This window comes from Vulpes vulpes, chromosome 12 (assembly GCF_048418805.1).
Source record: "Vulpes vulpes isolate BD-2025 chromosome 12, VulVul3, whole genome shotgun sequence".
In the NCBI taxonomy this organism is placed as follows: Eukaryota; Metazoa; Chordata; class Mammalia; order Carnivora; family Canidae; genus Vulpes; species Vulpes vulpes.
In genome coordinates, this window is record NC_132791.1 from 36,224,891 (window position 1) to 36,247,787 (window position 22,897).

The 22,897-nt window shown below is 38.8% G+C and overlaps 1 protein-coding gene across 3 annotated transcripts in view; it reads right to left on the reverse strand.

Annotated features, from left to right (window-relative positions):
- The window catches only part of ADAMTSL1 (ADAMTS like 1), an 871,496-nt gene that overhangs the window by 370,543 nt on the left and 478,056 nt on the right, over window positions 1–22,897 (reverse strand). For 2 of the 3 annotated variants that reach the window (XM_072728199.1, XM_072728198.1), the window contains exon 1: window positions 7,554–7,925. The exons of the other annotated variant lie outside the window; for it this stretch is intronic. In XM_072728199.1, coding sequence (XP_072584300.1) covers window positions 7,554–7,616 — 63 coding nt within the window. In that variant the 5' untranslated portion in view covers window positions 7,617–7,925. Of the gene's footprint in view, window positions 1–7,553; window positions 7,926–22,897 lie in introns of those variants that run through there. 3 annotated transcript variants of the gene reach the window in all.

The following is a 22,897-nucleotide window of genomic DNA, read 5'->3' on the forward strand; positions in this document are numbered from 1 at the left end:
GAAAGTAATCACTTGAAGTTTTACAGTACTCTGGAGTTTATAGAACACTTCAACATTTAATGCCGCCTTTGTCTCTCATGACATCCTGGAGAGTTAGGTGAAATAAGCAGGAACGGTCCCTGAATGAGGAGACAGAGCTGAAGTAAATTCTATGACTAGAGCAAGATCACAGAGATGGAACTGGTGCTACAGCCCAGATGGTAACACTGTAAAACCAATACTCTTTCATGCCACCTGAGACACCTGCAAGAAAAAAAATCTCCAATATAGTTGCAACTAGATACATTCAAGAAGTGTGTTTCACACACACACACACACACACACAGAAGTGTGTTTCACTTTGGATGTTGCTTGTGTGAAACATTTGGGATTTCTGCATTTGTGAGTCTGTTCCCCTTACTATCACTTGTTCATTCCTTTATCTACTGACATTCTATCTGTAGAGCAGCACTGGTATTATGCCTCAGCTTCTGCTTCTCCATATCTCTTTCTGTTTAATTGACCTTCCCTTTGAGTCTGCATGATTCTATGTCCTTGGCTGGGTTGATAGGTCCTGCTCTGCTCCAGAAGATTCCAACTATTTACTACAGCCCTGCCTCCATTGGTTCTTTTTCCCATTTTTTATGTGCCACTAATTCCTAAATTCTATGTTTGAAAAATGAGCATGGCTTCATTTTCCTATTTTTCCTGCAGTTTTTGTGCTGTACAACTTGTTGCATACCTTAGAGCATGCTAAATACTCGAGGTATGCAGTAGGTTGCACACCACAAAGATTAAATCATCGTGAAGATGACATGGCATCTTCTCATTTCAATTTTTCTATATAATCAATGGGAAGTGGAATTAATATTGACTACAAGTGAGTACTAGCATGCATGGCATCTAAATTTGAAGCATATCTTATTTAAGTATGACAAACAACACCTTGTCTCAAAGGTAAACGAAGGTTTACAAAGGTTTATTTCTTGGTAGTGGGTAAATGAATGTTCAGAAATGGAATTCTGTGAAAGTGACAGTGTGGGGTTCTGCTCCATGAAATAATTCAGGGATCCAGGCCTTCCACTGGGTGGCCCTGTCATTCCCTAATGTCTTGAAGTTCTCTACTGGAGTCTCTGCATCCTGTAGGTGGGTAAAGAGAGACAGTGCTAAGTGCTTGGAGGATTACATGGCAGATGTGAGTCCTAGAAGTCCCACCTGTCACTTCTAACTCTGTTCCACCGACTAAAGGTCAGTCACATGGCATTATCCAATCACAGAGAAGGCTGGGAAGTACAGTTTATCTTTGTGTCCAGTCGTAAAAACATATGACTTAGTGAATCCATAGTGTTATCTCTGCTAAACTGAGAGTTTATAGCTACCTTCTAGTTTTATAAGACTGTGCCAACTCTAAGCATCATTTTCTTTCTAAGAACAAATTTCATAAAAGAAAAAATATTTGAGAACCAAATGGGTTAATGCCCTATCTTTTTTTTTTTTTAAGATTTTATCTATTTATTCATGAGAGACACAGAGAGAGAGGCAGAGGGAGAAGCAGGCTCCATGCAGGGAGCCTGATGTGCGACTTGATCCAGGGACTCCAGGACCACATCCTGGGCCAAAGGCAGGCACCTCAACCGCTGAGCCACCCAGGGATCTCTGAGAACCAAATGGGTTAAACAAAACATGAAACATGCAAAATTCATTCTATTTATCAACAGCAAAAGAATTGTCATTCACTTGTTGTCCACTATATAGATGTATATGTTTAAGAGAGAGAGAAACAAAATATTTATCTTCTCCTGAGAAATTATTATACTGTTGACTTGGTCTTACCAAAACCAGAACGAGTGGAATGCTTCACATGTGAAGTGGGTGTTCACATTTTCCCTTCTTATTTGTATTTTCATCTTCTCACCTTTTCTTGCCAAGTCATTCTTATCCATCCTTTTCTTCATTCACTGAATGACATTCACTGAGATCTAATTTCCAGGCATTCCAACAGAGGTGGGAAGGACAAGTCACTCCTGCTGTCACCCACAATTTTGTGGAGTGAACAGAAATGTAAGCACAGTAGGAGAAGTACAATGACAGAGATAAATGAAAGGAAGCCCAAGAACTAGAAAAATAATAACATCTTAAAATATTGCAGAAATACAATTACTTATTTATGCCTCTGACAAACAATTACTAAATGCTAGCCATACACTGGGAAGGGAGTAGTCAAGTAGAAAATATGGTATTTCTTCTAGAGAACATTGTAGTAGTTAAAGAGATAAGGTATATGTCTATGACTGAAATAGAGACCATTAGTAAATACAAGAAAATATCCAAAGTGATTTATAAACACAGCCTCTAGAAATCCAACAAACATCAAGCCAGAGGTCACTGGTGGCCACAGACTACTATCATCAGGACAGCTTTTTGTCATGGCCAGAAAACTCCTAACTGCTCTCTCCATGCTGGGTGCTCCAGTTAGCAAAATCCCCAGGAGGAGAAACCAAAACAGTTAAGCTTTATTCAATGTAGGTTTTAATCTTGAAGTTCGGGAATTGGGGAGATTTAGTCATTTATTTTTGAGCTCATGGAAAGAAGGGGTTGATACCAACAGCTTACCCCAGTTAGCAGGCAGGCTCCCCACACAGCTGTGCTGGCCTATTTCAATTAGGATCCTTTAGGACTTACATCACCTCTGGTATGCCAGTCCTAAGCCGCTCATGAGCCAGTACTGCCAATCAAGCCAAAATTCAACCACATGGTATGGTTTTTATGATGTAGACAGAAAATGACATGAACTTGTCTCATTCTGGTGAAAATACAAAGTTGGAAGCCAGTTCTCTAAAAGAAGAAAATTAGTAAAAACAGGAGGCCTGTAAAACTTGATTTAGACACATTTTCCTGCAATTATCTCAATGCACTTAACTAGTAGGTTATTCATGATGATTCAAGGAATGCTCTTTCTCAAGAAAAGACTAGGGTCCTCATGCTAGGAGAGGTCACTTCTGGGTCACTCTACTCATGAGACCTCAAGAAACGAGGGAAGGGTAGAATGAAACACTTAGATGAGAGAAATGTAAATAATTAGACCTGGAAACTGAACTAGACCTATTAAAAGCAGAGCTGTCACTTGACCAGAGAAACTGGTCTATACACATGAAGGAAACACCAAGTGTGTGGAGAATCAGCAAACCCAGTAACAGCCTCTGTAAGTCCTTTCCTCCCTTAAACTAATTCACAAACAGCTATGATGCCTGTATGCAAAAGGCACTCTAGGGGATCCCTGGGTGGCTCAGCGGTTTAGCGCCTGCCTTTCGCCCAGGGCGCGATCCTGGGGTGCCGGGATTGAGACCCGCGTCGGGCTCCCTATGTGGAGCCTGCTTCTCCCTCTGCCTGTGTCTCTGCCTCTCTCTCTCTATGTCTATCATGAATGAATAAATAAATAAAATCTTAAAAAAAGGCACTCTACTAGATGCTGCAGGAAATGCAGACATTCAGAGAACACTATATTGTTCCTGAGAGAGTTTAAAATTTTATTTTGATTAAGCAATAATAAAGGGGAGAACCAAGTGACCAGGTTGTGTCTCATCCAAATAATTTCTGTGCAAAACACCAAAACATTAGTGAGGTTTTTTGTTTTGTTTTGTTTTTAATGAGTAACAGGTACAGTGATTAATCACTTTTTACTGATTAAAATTACACAAACCCTGACCTTAATTTTGTTATCATTCGAACTTTGTGTAGCATTTAAGTTTGAGTAATAGACTACTCCATGATGTGCTAGGGGACTGCTTTCCACCTTATTCACACATGTAGGTAAAGCAGAATCAATATGTACTAACATTTATATAAATGCACAAATAAATATGCTCACTTATTCACTTTCTATCTTTTTTCTCAAAAGTCTTTAATATCCATGTGGTCTTTGAAGGAAAACTTCCCTGGTGTAATAGAATTCTTTTGTAGTTCACTAGTGACCACTATTGGACACACTTTCCTCAACTTATATGAAGCGATAGAACTGGTTCATATGAAAATAAGAATGGGGGCCAGAAGGTGGTCCTGAATAGACCGAAACACTAAAAACAGGAGTCTGAGGAAGCGAAACTGTAGCTGACCATGTCTAGACAAGAAACTTCACGAAAACATGAAGAAAATCATGTATAAATAAATGTCTCACTGTGTTCTGTAGGTGCAGGTGAAAAATTCTTCAGCTTGATTTAAAGACAATCTAGGTGTGCGAAAAACAAATAGATGTAGAGTGAACAGTTATAGAAAGGTACTTGTGTGTGTGTGTGCACACGTGTGCACACCACCCTTTTTGGAGCAGCCCACAATCTGCTGTAAATAAGGGATTTAACATTCATCCCACAAGTTAATGGTGCTTCTCGCCATCCAAGATAGATCCACTTAGATAATAGTGGAGGACAGTGCCAGAGCGATGAAGGGAATGGGCTATTGTGTTTGACTAGTTTCCATGTATAAATTAGTGCAGAGAAGAAAAAGAAATTCAACAGAAAAACACATGTACTTTATTATAATTCCGAGTGTTACTCTTGCAACTCCCATAATAGCAGGCGAAAGAGCTTAAAACCACTTAAAAGGAACAAAAAGCAAATGCAAATTTGATTAAATGCCTTTCTGACAAGAAGTGATTTGACTTCAAGTTTGGATGGACACATATGTCAATGGCCGGTCATGGTTTTTGCCACATTCCTTTTGAGCTACACAGTTGGGACAAAGGAGGGAGAGTGAAAGAGGGGAACAGGGTGGGAAGAGTGGGGAAGCTGGGAGATGTGATTTAATCTGACCCGAATATCAGGAGGAAATCTCTTGATCATTCATTAGTACTGTCCTGTGCATCCAGAGTAAGAAAGAAGTCTATGATGTATGAGCTTTGCATAAAAATATGATACAAAAGACACAGGGACCTCATTCTCTCAGAAGCAGGCTCCAAGGCGAAAGGATTTTGACAAGACTGAGGGTGAACAGTATTTGCTATTCGCACACCCTCAAGACTCAAGCTGCGATACAGATGATTCAGCGGTCGGTGATAATGAGCGCTGTTTTGAAGTAGAAACTGGACTTGCCACTAAACAAACAAGATGTTTTCCAATAAAGTTAAAGAGATCTTCAAAAGTTACATGAATTAATTCTAAGAGTGGACAAACTCTTCTAATGTATAAGATGATTATGGGAAAAACAAGCCACCTAGTTCAATTTCTCCATCCAGACCAAAGGTTGAGCAGACACTGTCACACTTCTTGTTCTAAGTCAACTCCAGATGAAGCTCCAGGTCACTTTGTCTTAGGCCAATCATTTAATTTTTGGTTTACGAGCTGAAGGGGGCAGTTAAGGAGCAAACATAACAGGTACCCATAATATTTAACAGGCACGATGAGGCAAAAATCCAAAGTATCTCCAACAAAGACGGTGGACCAATTTACGTCATTGCTTCCATCACTGCTAAATATTTTACAACCACAGTACAAAGCACACAAGTTATTTTCTCTTCATTATTTGACCTTTGAGTTCAAATATAAGCTTGTTTCCCTCTCTGCGAAATAGGTTTAAAAATGCCTTTTTGCAAGATGATTGTGCAGGTTCCTTGACATGCTTTTCAAACAACTGGCCTGGTGTTTGGCACATGCAGACACATGATCCGTGGAAGGTATGACCATTGCTGTCATTACTCTGCACAGGGATATCTCTTGGCGTGCACCAGTCAGTTTTTTTTCTTGTGACTCTCAGAATCCTAATTCGTTTAAATACAGACCTAAACCAAACCTGGGTTTGATTTTATTTTATACTCATAATACAATTATTGTGATTTAAACAAAGCATGTTTTGTATTTTAAATCTGATATAAACAAACATTTCTTTTTTTCCCCACATAAGTCTAATTATATGCTCAAGTACATATACGAACATTCAAGATATCAAAGAAGGATATAATGTAGTTACCAAATGGGTAGCAAAACAGTCTATTCCTGAATGGGACAGTTTTTCCAAAGTATAATGAGATCATATTTCCGTATGAAGATACCAAAAAAGAAATGTGTACTGGTAATTGGCTTTATGATGCAATTAAATGGGGGAAGTAACACACACTTTTAAAAAAAATCACAAAGAAGGAAAGATGAGGCAAACTAATGGTGTGTATATAAGTAACACGTCCCATATGGAAAAAATGAGACACCTTTCATAAATTGCTTGCTCCCCTAGCCATAAAGCACACCTAAACATTCTGCTTTTCATATTCCTCACAACAGCTAAAACGTGGTCTATTCATGCTTAAAATTCAGTTTGCCTTTAAGTATCTTTGAAAGCCTGAAAATACACTTCTATATTTATAGCATTTGCAGTGCAGCATTATGATTTCTTGGCTACAGTGATGCAAATAAGAAGTGGGAATGTATAAAATATTTAAACATTGTCTGATTACTCTATCTGATGAATCTTTGTGGAGTTTTTCAATTTGTACCAAATGGCTTGCTTCCCTTCTTCAAAATTATAGTGCAGATCAAATTTGTCAGAGTCTAACAGAACAAAACATTCCTTTAGCATCGGCAAATCAATGCAACTTATATATTCATTACGTTTTTACCTTGCGCCCTTCTTGCCTTATTACCATCTGAGGAAGTGCTGGCATGCCATAAATGTGACAAGGAGAGCTACAATCACATTTGTTTGGAATCTGTGTGTGCAAATTTTGGAACCGAACCTTCAGATGAGGTTTATGAAGCTGCCTGCCCAGAACACTCTGGTTTAAAAAAATGTGCATTGCTATTAATATTTTGAGTGTAGATTTTTTTTGGACAGTAAATGTTCATTTTTTGCCCGTAAAACCAAGTATGAGTCACAACGGAACATTTACTTTGAGTCAAAAATGCAGTGTGTGCTGATGTTCAAGAGCAGAGCATCTTATCACTGTGACTATGGAAAGCAGCCACACAAAAAAGTCAGCATTTTCTTCTTCTTTAAAAGCAGATCTGAGATCAAAGACCATAATCCTCAATTCATAAATACTAGCATTAACTTGTATCCATAGAGGACTTACAGTAATTATGAGCTATAATCTGGGTTGGCTGCAAACAGGCTCTCGTTCCCTCTTTTACCTGGTTCGCTAGCACATGTGCACAGAGGGGGTAGGATTCATAAAAAGGCAGTAGGAGGAAAGCCCCTTACAGCCCACCCTTCAAAAATTCCAGGAACACCACCGTGAGGGAGTTTGATCTCAGGACAACGTCTGTTACCCAAATTCCAAGCATACACACCACCATTTAAATACACAGTCCCCAGCTCACGAACTCTATGCAGCATATCCTAAAGCTCCAGTCTCGATATTATGACATACCTCTCTATCCCACAAAGTCTTGCAGACTTTATTTTGCTTGGGAAGATGGGGTTAAAGTTCTGAAAGAAGTTTTTCCTTTTTTTTTTTTTTTAAATCCGGGAAAATTATTTTACCTGGTGTTTGCAGATAAAGATACAGACACGCAGACACATACACACACGACCCCCCGACAGCACCCAGACTAAGTGGCAATAGCAACGTATTGAAATGAAAAGGCATTTACCAGGAGCAGGAAAGCCAGGAAGAGGAGCGGTGTGCCAGGAGTTGCCCGACGGCAGCATTCCATGCTTGGATCCTTGCCGGAATCCGAATCGGACACTGAATAAGCTGCTAAGTGCTCCTCTGCCTGCTGTCACATCCAGTACTGGTGCTAACACTCCAGCCCTGCCTATCAGCTTCCATCAGCCCCGCTCACATTTCCTGACCGAGGGTGGGTGGGTGGGTGGATGGGTGGGGGGTAAGCTGAATGGAATCTCTCTCGGAGCCGGCAGCCAGCCAATCAGGCTCCTGCTAATCAGACATGCTGAATAACAAAGCCGGGGGGGACAGAGAAAGTGTAACAGTGTGAGCAAAAAAAAAAAAAAAAAAAAGAAAGGAAAAGAAAAATAAAAAAAATAATAAAAATAAAAAAAAAAAATAACGGGGAACGGGACGAAAGAGAAAGGAGAGCAGAGCGCACACGGCCGAGCCAGAAGAGAAATGCAAAAGATGCAGAGTTGCAAAAGATGAAGCAAAGCCCTCGACTTTTAACTAACCTGGTTGGTTCTTTGTGAGATACCTTTCCATTTGCCATTTGCTTGTGCTGGTGCCTGTTGCTTTGTAAAGTACAGTAGCTGCCTGTGACTCTGTATTGTTCCATTCAGGAGAGAAACTTAATCCCTGTCAATATATAACATATGCCATAAAGGGAAAGAGCCATAGACAAAAACTGACTTAGTGTGCTGTTTCAACGTGTTCTGTACAACTGCTTTATTCCTCTTCTGTAAAGTTCCTCTGTTTTCTCCCTTGACTCGGAAAAGGGAGACTGTGGAAGTTTGGGGGAGTTCCTCACTAAACCTAAATAAGGTGATATAAGTTACTCTGGGTATTAATGACTTGATCTACGGTGGGGGGCAGGAGAGAAAGTTGCTACTTTGTAAAATGACGATTTAAAATGTCCAGGGTTTACTACACTAAAGGTACAATTAGAAATTTAGATCCCCTGGTTTAAAAAAAAAAAAAAAAAAGCTGTTTAACAAAGACTCTGGGATGAGTGGGGCTGAAATTTGGGGTTGAGGAACAGCCTGGTTTTGACACACTGCCAACTCTCAACTATCTGCTGTGGCAGGGGGAGGGAAAGACAGGATGAGTTAAATCCTCAGTTAATCCCCAAACCTTTTAACCAACCGTTTCAGCCTCCTCCTTATCCGTGTCCTTTATCAGAGCAGCTACAATGCAGCAGCAGAAAGGGCCAAGTGAGACTACCTCCTCTTCCCTTCTACTGTTGCAAGAGGCTGGGACGGGAGACGCTCTGGAGGAAGTGCTAATGAGCAGTGAAATGAGGACAAGGCCAGCCACAGCAAAGAGAAGGTCAGGAAGCTTCTAAGTCTGGCTAATCCACCAGCAATCAAGATTTGACTCTACTAGAGGAGGATTTTATTACAGTTTTAGGAAAGTGTCAAGTGTCAAACAAGAACGTCTTTCCCCTTATCTGCTAAACAAAAAAAAATCACTGAGTGTTGGAAAGAATGAACTAGCAAACTTGACCCTCCATTTCCATAGGTGTGTCATGAGGAAGTTTCTCCTTTGTAGATTTCCCGATAGCCCAGAAATACATATGAAGGAGGAAGGAGACGTTCCTCTCATTAATAAAAAGTACTAAGAAGAGTCGTGAAACACACAGCTATGGAAAACCTGATCAAGCCATAATGGGCATGTGAATACAGGCAATACAGGCAGGTTTGCCTGTATACATACATACCTGCAGCCCTGCTTTTCAGAAAGGTGAAGAAAAGCAGCTTGTTCAATGTCAGGTTACTTAACTTCCCATGGTATATCATGGACAAAAGAACTTTAAAATTCCCATTTTTAACCTGTTGGGAAAGTCCGGGAATACAAGGATCCACCTTGTCCCTTACTCAGGAAAATAAATAGTAAAAATTCATAACAAAGAGGTCCTATTTTGAAGTATGCTGTTCCCTTTCAGACAGACTAGTTTTACAAATCTGAAAAAAAAAAAAAAAAAAACAGCTAATGCTCACAAGCTAAAGAGAACTCATGAGGAGATATAAAAATGCTTGATTGGTGTTACCCGAAATCACAATACTAAAGAAATGGATTGATTGAAATAAACTTTCATTCATAAAGCTATGTTATGTATCTCTCCTTTACACATTGGAGCTTCCTGCTACAGGGTTCTGTCTTCTACCAGTCATTAGTTAAAGAGTTCCAATTAGTTCTATAAAATAGAATATTTTACTGAACATTACTTTCTCCCTCTTCACACATAACCATCACTCAATAGGCAGATCCAAAAGGATAAACAGGTGATGGGAGAAGAAATAGTAGCAACAAGGATAATGATATGATATCATCTGCAGAAGAATAGGGGGAAAAAATGGCATGCTCAGAGAATAACTGGTAGCTACTAGTATACTCATCTAGAATCCTTCCTACCTTGGAAATAGATATCATTTAGATATTTTAAGTCCGAGATGTTTGCCTTGGAGTTTTGATGGACATGTTGATGTATAGCATGATGGGCACTTTCACCTCAATATAGTCTCTGGATATTATGATATTTTAAAGTCAAGCCCTCAATTATCTGCTGAATGCCTGGAGGATGCCCACCACAATGTCTCATGCTTCTGGTCCCAGTGCTCATAGCATTTCCTTTCCTGTTGGGGATGCCCAGAAAAACTAGGAAAAGCAATTGTAAGGTCAAACATTACACACTGCAGGGTAAACTCCAAGCTCACTGTAATTTTAGGAAAAGAAGAACAAAATCAAGTTGGGTAAAGGTGATTGGGGTGCGTTTGGGGGATGAGCTAATTTTGATAATTACTGAAGTTTGTCATATCTTGAAAGGCTGCAAATGGTTTCACATCCACAGTCTCACTTGACCTTTATGAGTACTCTGTGAAGTTGGTTAAGAACTCACCCAATTTTATATATGTGGAAACTGAGGCTCAGAGGGCTTAAATGACTTGCCTCAGGACCCACTGGCTAGTACTGGCCTTCAAATTGGGCCTTCTGACCCTAAATCACTCTCTTTCATATACACACATTCACATATGGATATGCATATATATGCATATGTCTGTGTGTGTATATCCACCTTCATACTCACACCCTGGCAGTGGTCTCATATGGGTTGGAGGGTGATGTTTGGAGTGAAGGTAAAGGAGCCAAAGGCAGGCTACCCAGCTTTTACTCTGGGTATATGTTACCTGACAATGGAAAGTATCTTATTTTAATCTACAGTTTCTCAGTCTCCCACCTTTGTCATTTCTAAAACTTTTTCCAGTGCCAAGGAAAAATAACATAAAACCCTAGGTGATCTAGATCCTTACTCATGGCGGCCCGGGAAAAGCCCCTTAGCATGGGAGCAAGGCGTTGGCCGAGCTCCTTTTCCCTCTTCAGGTATCTACATTAAAGCCGTCTGCCAGTGTCTGAGCAGCAGCAGTGGCCACAGCTGCCATAATACTGGTAACTGGCTCCCTGTACAATATATTAGGTGAAATGAAAGCAGAAGCAAGAGAGAGAGAGTGTCAAGGCTGTCTGAAACATCATTCCAAATGGTATGGATTTAACAATACTTAATTTAAAAAACACCAGCTTGGACAGGAGCAAGCTGTTAACATTCAGTGTGCTTTATGGCAGGAAAGAGTGAGCTAAACTCTCAGAATTTCTCTCCCTGGGGAGAATGCATTACAGCATTCACGCCAGAACCACCTGTCTCTTCTTGAGGTTGGGCCTCCTCGCTTGGCCCTCCAGTTGCAGTACTTGGAATGGAGAGGGCAGAGAGTCTTCTGGAAAGAACTCAGGGGTGGGGAGCCTTGATGAGCTGGGTAGGACCTCATCTCCCCTCTTGCAGGAGGTGGTAACGGCAGCTCCTGAGCCTTACTATCCTCACAGGCATGCGTGGAAGTTGTTCAATTTCCCTGGCTAATTCTGAAAATTAAAAGGAGGAAAACATGGTGTGGGGATGAATAAGATAAAACTATAGGAAGCCCACTTCTCCTCTCAGGGGCAGAGCTGGAATTTGAGCAGGAGTCTGGACCTCTCCAATTTACCTAATATCCATTTAGCACCAAAGCATTTGGAATGTTCGTTATAGCTCCCGATCATCTTTCATGCATGAGCTCATGTGATGTGAGCAGAAACTCCGTAGGGTAGCGAATAGTAATTATCCTCAATTTGTAAGTAGCAAAACTGGTGCTCTTATATGGTAAGTGGATTCATCAACATTGCTTAGTAGTAGGTGGGAATTTGGAGCTATATCTAAAGTCTTCTGTCTGGACAACTCGCTGAGATGTTGACTGATGAAAAGAGTTGCATTTACTGAGAGTCTCCTGTGTGCCAGGCACTGTCCTTAAGTACTTTATTATTTCATGTAATCCTCACAACAACCCAATGGGGGAGGTACATTTATTATTCTCAAATGGATAAGATTAACGGTTGATTAGCAGTCAACATTTCTCCCAGTGAGTGCCTTCCTGAAACAGAGAAGCCAGAAACCTAGAAATTACATTTCCCAGACTCCCTTGCAGCTAGGGTACCAGATATAATTTGGATTTGGCAGCCCACAAGATCATGCTCACAAGATTTAAAAGAAGTGAGGTAGAGACCACACTTTGGGTTCTCTACTTATCAGAATGGCTATAGAGCAATGCAGTTTGCAACCATGCCAACCTGTCACTACCTTTGTGGGTGACAAGAGGGAAGCTTGAGCCATGCAGTTCAGCAGCTGGATCAGAGAATGTTGTATTTCCAGTCAGCTGGTGATTTACTGGTTATTGAAGAGGCAGCAGCTCCTGTGGCAATCTGTCATTGCAGAGTAGCACAGGAGTCTTCAGAAAGCTCAAACTAGAGTCTTTTTTTCTGTTGTTGGCAATTCCGACTTCTTGGTGAGTTAATTGATTCCTTTATAACATAACACTTGCTGCTTCAATTAGCAAGAGGAAATTATATTCTCTGAATCAGAATCCTTGACTGATATATCCCCTTTACCAGAGTTGAAAACTGAGGCATGGAGAATTCAATAATTTTACACGATCACATATCCTCCAAGGGGAAATGCCAGGATCTCAGAGGCCATCTGTGTTCTTAACCACTAGCTACACTACCTCTTGGTAGAGCAGAGGGCTGCAGGAATTCAGAGAAGAGAGATATTATGGCTAGTTGGAGGACTCCGTAAGGAGGACCAAAAGGGAAGAAACAGAAATAAAAAAAAAAACACCTTGAGATATACAGAGACTTTTAAGAGATGATAAGAAAGGGGAAAAAGCTTTGCAGGTGAGAAGGACAGAGTAAGCAGAGAGAAAGCAGGAACATGTAAGGCCAAGGCTTTTACTCACTCTGACCCACTATTTTAGGCTGCTTAAAGAGAAAGAAATAAGTTTTTAAATTCTTTGTTCACAGTCTCAAATCACATTCTCAGTGATCTCTTCCTACGAAGCTTCTAGCACTACATGTTACACAGAGAAAGAACTCAACAAATTTTAAAATTTGGTTTGATTCATCTTGAGTTGCCTAACGCCCTAGGAGCCTCAGCTTACATTTCTTTTTATGGCCTATAATGCTTAATTCAGGACTTCTTACACAGTAGATACTCAGCTAGAATCTGTGACCCTGGCCAGTAGCAGAGAGGGGTTTTGGAGGCTACTTAGTAGAATAGAAAAGAACCCAGATTTTGGAGCAAGTTCAAGTTTTAGCTGTTCCCCTTATTACCAGGAGGGCTTTAAGGATATGTCTTTAAATCTTTCTGTGTGTTTGAAAATTCTAATAATGTTCTGGGAAAAAATGATAATTTAGATTCTAATTCTAGGACTCTCTTCCCTCACCCCAAGAAAGCAAACAAACATACAAACAAACTCACAGTACAGCAACGAACCACATTGGGAGGATAGAATTATTCCCCTCCAAACTAGTCACCCTTCTTTCCCCTTTTTCTACATTCCTGGGCTATGTCATGGATCACAGAGCTTTGTTACTGAATTAAATTCAACAAACACTTATTGAGCACCTACTGTGTGCAATGCTTGATAAATATTGTGGAAACAGATAAACTGTCTCTTGTAGCCTTTTTGACATAGAGAGATACCAGTTTAATTGCTGAGGTTTGAATTATGGTTGTAATATCCATATATTAAACCCAAGTGTAATATATAAATCTGAGGCCCTTGATTCTTAGTTCAGTACTATTTCCATGACATCATTCTTCACAGATAAAATAATTATACCAGAGCCAGACAATAAGGTGAAGGAGTGTTAACAGATTTATAGACAATACAGAAAGAGTAGGAGTAAAAGGCAAAAGCCAAATTCCTCAGCTTGGCATTCAAGGACCTCCCTGATCTGCTTCTAGTCCCAGGATAATAGAAAGTCATGCTCCAGCCCAATTGAAATACCTGATATTATCCCAGCACTCCAAGAGCTTCCACTTCTGCGTATTTGTTCATACTGTCCCTCCTGCCTGGAAAGTCCTCCCTGCCATCTCTGTCTTGCTGAAATCCTTGTTAACCTTTAAGGTATAGCTCAGATAGCTCCTCTACAAAGCCTTGTACAAAACTGACATTAGATTAATGCTTCTCGAATTAACATGTGAATTGATGAACATATGCTGTCTCTAAAGATATGGCAACAGGAAAAAAAGAAAAGAGAAATAAAAGCAAGCAAGAGAATTGCAAAAGAAATATGATCTCTGAAAACTGAGAAAAATGTAGATTAAAGGCAAAATAAAATCTGAATTTCAGAATAGCAGGTAAACCATGGAAAATCAGTCCTCTTCCTCTAAAATAAAATAAATCATTGTGTAATCTTCAATTTTATTTCCGTTGTATGCTGTTTATAGTTGCTAATACCAACTAGATGAATGGTTTCTCTGTTAAGTTAGAAAGGTTATCTCATATCACATTTGTTTTTTTTTAAGATTTTATTTATTTATTCATGAGGGACACAGAGAGAGAGGCAGAGACATGGGCAGAGGGAGAAGCAGGGAGCCCAATGTGGGACTTGATCCCAAGACCCCAGGATCACACCCAGATGCTCAACCACTGAGCCAAGCAGGTGCCCCTCATATTACAATTGTAAACATAGTTAAAGAAATATCAAAACTATCAAATAACGGAAAGCTGAAAAAGAACCTATAATTTAAAATAATTTATAGTATAGTTTATTTTTTAAGTTTCTGAAAAGGACATGGAGTTTGTGGGTAAAGTTTTATCTTTCTTACTTCAAAATATGGGGGGACCTTTCTTTTTTTATTTAAAATCAATTAATTGACATAGAGTGTACTATTAGTTTCAGAGGTAGAGTTTAGTGATTCCTCAGTTGCATAAAACACCCAGTGCTCATTACATCAAAGGTCCTCCTTAATGCCCATTACCCCATTACCCCATCTTCCCACCCACCTCCTCCAGCAACCCTCAGTTCGTTCCCTCGAGTTAAGCATCTCTTATGGTTTGCCTCCCTCTCCGATTTCATCTTATTTTACTTATGCCTCCCTTCCCCTATGTTCATCTCTTTTGTTTCTTAAATTTCCAATATGAGTGAAATCATATATTTGTCTTTCTCTGATTGACTTATTTTGCTTATAGCACAATACACTCATTGCCAATGGTAAAATTTCATTTTTTGCTGGCTAATATTCCATTATATATGTTATATTTATATATATAAAGCATATCTTCTTTATCTGTTCATCTGTTGATGGATATCTGGGCTCTTTCCATAGTTTGGCTACTGTGGACATTGCTGCTCTAAACATTGGGGTCCAGGTGCCCCTTTGAATCACTATATTTATATCCTATGGTGAGCCTTTCTTTTGAAAATACTTTCATGAAGGAGTATGGCAAAAGGAGAAGCATTATACAGGGTAACAACATAGAGAATTGAATACAAGCCAACAACAACAAAAAATTACCAATCTGCAGGTGCTCTGAGGGGGAAAATGGGATGCAATTAGGAGAAACAGGTAAAAGAAACCAGAGATTTGTCTTTTTTACACACGTATTTCCTAGGAGTTAAAATCCAACATTGGTTTTCTAGCACAGAAAGTAGTAGTTAAAGACTGTGTAGGATTCCAAGGATAAAGGAGAGAACCCTATTCCTTAGATATGATTGTAGGGTGGGAGCTAATCACAAAAGCCTTTGGGAGCAGCTGGAGGGGAATGAGTCCTAGGCTTGAGGTTTCTTGCATGTAAGGCCAGCAATATAAATTTGCTGCATGTCATGTGATCATACCTCCAGGAGAACTATATAGGTGGGGGCATGTCTGTGGTGGGCAAAATAAAGAGGCAGAAAAATCCAAAGCTCAGGACTGTAAGGATTTTGGCAAGGTCTGTTTTAGAGAGGTTCATCCGTGTCCAAATGGTCATACAGGTCTAGCTTTTGGTTTGTGTGTTTTGTTACATATCTTCTTTTGCCATCACCCCTGCCCCACCTCCTTTTTTTTAAATTTTTTTAAATTTCTATTTATTTATGATAGTCACAGAAAGAGAGAGAGAGGCAGAGACACAGGCAGAGGGAGAAGCAGGCTCCATGCACCGGGAGCCCGATGTGGGATTCGATCCCGGGTCTCCAGGATCACGCCCTGGGCCAAAGGCAGGCGCCAAACCACTGCGCCACCCAGGGATCCCCCCACCTCACCTTCTATGTCCACTTTGCTTTCCTATCACTCAGATTGTGATAAAAATGCTCTTGCCAGCCTCCAATGGCCTTGTAAGTAGAATGTTTCCTAAAATCATATGCATCTACTTTTGCTCTCAACAGATAGTTTTTTCAAGTCACACCTACATTTCAAGGGACAAAATTTTAAATAGCACATCTATGGCAGAAATATTAGCTGTCTCCCAATATCTGTTATTCTTTTGCTGCCTTGCTAACAAACGTACATGCTCAACCAGAAGAGAGACATTTCCTAGCCTCTCTTGCATCTATATGTGACCATGTAACAAGATTCTCACTAAAGGAACATAAGTGGAGGTATGGATGTATTTCCAAATAACGTCCTTAAAAAGGGGCATACCACCCTCACCCTTTCCTCTTCTGTATGGTGGGAATGATGATATGAAGACTGGAACAGCCATCTTGGACCATGAGGTAATCTGGAGGTGATATTATGCACCAGAAAAAGGGCCCTGGCTGCCTGATACTCTGGAGTATCATCATGCTCCTAGATTGCCTACCTCCCCGACTTTCAAGAAAGAAATGTGTTTAATACAACATATGTTTTAACATAATATCCTGGTGGCAGGATTATGTGAAACTATTAATTAATAGGCCAAAATATATAGTCTTCTGTCAGCTTAGTCTCTATGAACAAACATCATTTCTCTGGCTTTGACTAATGGCTAATATAGAAATGTGTATATGCAATACTCCCGAGATCTAAAATTATCTAGGACAATTTTGCTTATGTAGTTCAATTATATAAGATTTCCTCTGGGAAATCCTTAGAATATAATGGTCAAATACAAAAAAAACCATGGCTTTGACAGATGAGTATGTTTCATTTTTTAGGTAATGAGAGCTATATAACTCCTTGAGTTTCTATCTTTGTTTCGGCTACTAGGAAACTCAGAACAAAAATTTGTGCTCAGTGTTTAGATCTTTCCTCAGCCTATAGTTTAAAAAAAATGTCATCACTCTTTCTTGATTTTTACATTTTGTTATTCCATGTAAGTGGTTTGGTATTTTTCGCATTGCATTTTACTCTAAATAACCTTTCAATTTGTTTAGAAGAAGGTGGAATGTAAGGGTATAAAATAAAACATTGTGATTGTAAAATGGAAGCCATCTATGGAGCATTTGGAAGGAGATGATGGAATAAGAGAGTGATTTCATGCTGATGTAAACAATATTTTTCTTCATCCTTATGGTGATTAAACTCATTTTTGTCACCTCTATAATTTATCAAACTTTCCAAGGCTATCCTACCCTTTCTAGGTTCATATTTTGTTATCTTTAGTTATTTGGAGAAACTTTAACATTATTTAGGAACATTTATTCACACTGGATTATTATTTCTTATATGTTACTTCCATTGGTAGAATGCCATTCGAATGGAAAAATTTGTTCCCTCGTAATCAAATTTAATACCTTAGTAGAATTCATATAATACTACTACATTCATTTGTACAGGTTCCATTAATCAAATTTCAGATTCAGCTGAAATGATATTCTCTTGAAGCTACTATTACAGATGATGTATATGGGGGAGGGGTTGGCAATGTCCTGAGTCACCTGACGTATGGGACAATGTACTATTTCCATCTGGTTCTAGTTGTCTGAGTTGCTCAAAGCCTCAAGTGAGTGAAGCTTGGGGTCATGAGGGCACTTTTGCCATATACTGTACAAATATATTACTGGTCTCAAGAAGACTGGGAAAGAGAATTAATGCATCAATGGCAAATCATTACCATCATCAAAAGAACAGTAACAGCAAACTACTCAAACATTAGACCATCAGCTGTGAAGGCAGTTTTTGCATCTTGTCGCTTCATTCCCAACTTTTGGCATGGCTAGCTGGCACACAGTAGGAATCTAACAAGTGTTGGCTTAATGTATAAATAATAAAAGCACAAGTATGATTCCTCAAAAATTAAACAGAATTATCATAGGATCCAGCAATTCTACTTCTGAATCTATACTCCAAAGAAGTGAAAACAGAGACTCAAACAGGTATTTGCATACCCATGTTCATAACAGCATTATTTATAATAGCCAAAGGGTGCAAGCAGTGAAGGTTTCTATTGACAAATGAATGGATAAGCACATAGGGTATATACACACAACGGGATATGATTTAGCCTTTTAAAAAAAGAGGAAATTCTGGCTTATGCTACAATATGGATGAAACTTGAAGATATGTGTGATTCCATTCACGTGAGGCACCTAGAGCTGCTAAAGTCATGGAGACAAAGTAAAATAGTCATTATCAGGAGCTGGATTGGGGGGATATAGGGAATTCATGTTTAATGGGTATAGAGTTTCAGGTGGGAAAGATGAAAAAGACTGAAGATGAGTGGTAGATGTGAATGTATAATAATTTGAATGTACCTAACAACATAGATCTATATTCTTATGAATATTTAAAATGATAAATTTTATGTGACATATATTTACTATTATAAAACACTTTTGAAGAAGAGAAAAAGTAATATAAAATAAAATATTTATTAAAATCTGTACATTTATATATTATGTTTTTTAATTATAAGATTTATCTTGCTTATTCTTTAGGCAACCTTCTTATATTCGATATTCCCTTTGGAGATGAGGTATGGGAAAATAATCAGGACTTGCCTTAAAAGGAACACTTATTAAAAAATTAGATTGTACACATGTATTTAATTTTCCATGCCAAATGACAATGTTTTGATATCTTTAAATGGCCAATATTACTGCTCACATGCCAATAGAAGGTTTTTATGAAGAGTCAGCAAAAGTAACCTGTGGTCCCATTTGCTTTAGGATTCTGTAATAATTTCCCCTTCTTTCAGAGGGGTGATTTCTATGGAAATGTGAGATTCTCATTATAGATGGGGATGTCATCCACTGTGTGCATTACTGTAGAACAGGTCCACTGTGTGGACTTCAGAAGTGTTATCCTGGAGACTTCACGTGGATGACCCAACAGAGTATTTTCACAGGTCTGTTCAAGGAAGAATTTACTTTTCCAAAGAACGAGAGCCATGAAAAGAAGCTGGGGGTAGCGATAGTACCCTCGTGTAAAACCTGCATGTACACCTAGTAAAATTTGGAAATTGAATTCACTCTGCTTCAGATTTCATTTTCCCCCCTATTAAATCAGAGTATGACACAGGCATCACAAAATCTGCCATAAATAATTCTTCACAACCGTCTGCTTCACTTTGAGTGCCCTGGACTCTCTCCAGCCATAAAACCTGGATCTACTTTTACCACTAAAGACGATAGTCCCCCTCCTTGCTGGGGGCTGAAGATACTGAAATTGAAAAGAAGTTTGCTGTTCAGGCAGTTACTCTGCATGCTCCATCTTAGCAAACAAACAGAGGTTTTACCATGGAGCGAGGCAAGTCCTTGAGAATCTTGACAAGCTTTATAAATAAGATGTGTTGTTTATTTATTATTTTAAAAACTTTCCATTGTGTTCTTCTTGGTAATGTAACATGATATATATTTTTGCCAAGAATAGGGTGTGGTTGCTCCGAGGCTTAGCCGATCATGAAATGTCATGCTTAAGACTTGAGTCAGAACATCAAAACAATGCAATTCTGGAAAAAGAGTGCCAACAGTTTCCCCACTTCTGCTAGATCCAACTCTATTTGAATTGTGAGCATTAGTAGGTTTTCTTGTGACTGTGTGTAGTCATGACTCTGAAAATATTATTGGCAAATCTTGAATTTTATACTTGCTTGCTTCATTCTGAGGATATCTTCCTCCCCTGCAGCCTGACCTCTCACATTCCTTCTATCCCTCTCTTCCCTCCTCATTTCTTTGTCAATTGTTGTTGGCTATTAATAATGTGCTTGTGGGGATTAAAATCAAACAGAAGAATCTGACTTAGGGATTGTACTTCAAAATACCCAGCAATGCAAGCTACTGAGCTCACAACTTTTTAAATAACCAAATGAATCCAATTTCGTAAACACTTGTCTCCTTAGTGCTACTGGAGATTTTGAAATCAATTTTTGTAAAATTTTACATAGTTTAATAGGTTCCCAAAGACTCTGGTTAATGCCAAATTGGGGGTTTCTGAGTCACGATGGGTCCCCTTGGTATGTTAAGTTCCCTGAGTGCAGAGTATTGATCTTTCCTGTACACTTCTGTAACTCTAGTGTCTATAATAGTGCTTGATACATCTGAGGCAACCAATAAATACTTATTAACAAATAAAATAACTAGTGGGATAGGATCCTGAGTAAAACAGAGGAATTGAAATAAAAAAATCTAGGCCCATACCAAGAAACTAGGATCCAGTGTGGTAGATAAAATATGTTCAATAAAGTACCAATGAAGTTCTGACCAATGAAATACACATTGTTTACAATGTATTATTTCCTGGATAACATAATTTGTAGTATAAGAAACAAGCATTTTATATTTTACGATAAGATGCTTAATAGCAGATGCTAGGTTCTCAAATACTATCTGTTGAATGTCTAAATAATGGCAAAATCCATGGTCAAAGGACAACTGTCTCAGGTAGATGTGTAGATCATGCATATTGAAGCTTCTACAATTCAGTTATTATGGTGACTTCTAAAATATAGAAATAATGCTTCCAGTGTTTCTATAATATTAAAAATTTTTGTCCTGTGTTATTTCTGAAAACATAAAAGTTCAGTTTGTTCAAAATACATCTGCTCATGGCAGCAAATACTGTTTTTAAAAATATTGTTGATAAGGGAATGAGACCCAGGCTCTGACCTTCTCAGAACATGCATGAGAATATTTTTGTCATAAAATCAAAGGGCTGGACTAGATTTCCTAAAGTCTATTTTAGCTCTAAAATTTTATAACTCTGACTTTAAAAACAAATTACCCATGGGGAAGTAGTGTCTTTGTAACTTGCTCAGAATTTTCATTGTCATTGGACAGAGACTCCTCACTGATTCAGCATATTCTGGCTCAAGTCTTGTTTATGTGTATTAACCTTGATCATGTCTTTTTCTTTTAAGGGTCCTCTGAAAATCTTGTGGAAGTCACAGAGAGTCTATCATAATCCATAGCTGTGTTTGGAGATTGATACCCCAATGAGAAAAGACACAGAGAGTTAGGACAAAACCGGCTAAAGTGCTCAGATCTCACATTTGCCATTCTGCAGAATGGCTGAAGCATTATTGTTCAAAGCATTATTGGCTTGATCCACCAGTTGGTCATGAAATCAACATAGTGTGTAACAACCAGAATTGAAAATAAAAGGAAAAAAAAAAAAGGACCAGTCCAGAGAATAGAAAATATTTAATGTAGCTCATATAGTTAGGGTAGCATTGTTTGATAAAACTTATTTCAGAAGCATGTTTGTGTTTCAGTGGCCTGTAAACTGGGTCACCATGTACCATGTATTTCTTCCTGTGGGGCACATTAAAAGAAGTTGGAAAACTATTGGTTTAAATGAAAATAGCCATTCAAAGTCCAATGAAAACAGCCATTCAAAGTTCTTTCAAACTCTGTAATTACTTCTATGAAATCCTGAATATCTCATGAGCATCCTAAGCATTGTAGCAAGGAGGTAGGGTGTTTTCTTCTTTCCTCTTTAAGAAAAGCAGGGCCAAATTCACTCATAGGTCTGAACCCTAGAAGCTGAGATCATTGAACCAGACCTCTTCTAACAGATTTGATTGGAGACAGAGGCAGATCCCTGTTGTCCCTGGTGGAGGATGGTTGTCAGCTACGCCACTGTGTGATTATATGTGAGCTCAGACAGGCCAAGGGATTCTTCAAAAAACCTTTTAATTGACATGTATTTTGCACACAGAAAAGTGTAACTTTTCCTGAGGGGAAAAGAAAAGCATCATAGCTTTCTTCAGTTCTTCCTTCTCCTTTGGTGTCTTGTATTTCTGTTGAAGATTTCTCAGAACCCATCCTTCTGGAGAACATGGAAGGATATTCTAGAAGTGAAAACACCTCATAGAGAAATTCCTCTCTTCATCTTGGTGTATATCTATAAAACATTCCTGTAATTTGATTTTACTTTAACTGATGAGTCAGTATTTCCATCTCCTTTTATTTCTCAAAACATTTTTTTGGTATTTTTAGAAATAAAACCTCTAAGTTAGCTCAATAACTGGACAGTCCACAGCACTTTAACATACTAAATCATTATGTACATAAAGTACATGGAAAAATAGAAGTTTTTCATAAGGACATGGAGCTTAATGACTGTGAAGTGTAATAAATATGGGATGAGAGTTTCTTTAAAGATACACATACAAAACATGTTTACTGAGGAGCTGGCATATGGGACGGACTATTTCTAGATGCTATGGGAATGAATGAAACAGCCAGCTAAGATCCCTGATTTTGAGGTGCTGACTCTGATCAGGGAAAAAAAAATGAAACAGATAAATGAACAGGGTAATTTCAGATTGTGGTAAGTGCTCTGACAAAGAGAAAACAGGAGCGGCCTCATGATGGAGTTGGGGTACAAACTGAAATTGGAGTGGTCACTCGCAGGGGGTGACTTTTGAACTAGTATCTCCATGAATAAGGAGGTAGCCAGGGTTTCGAGTGCAATTAAAGTGAGTAAGTGTGAGCACTGGGATTCAGTTCATGGTATTAGAAAATTAAATCTCCCTAACTCAAAAAGAAAATGAAATAGAGATGTGTTAACTGAAGAAAAGAAATCAGGTAGTACAAGTTTTTCATAGGTTGTTTTAA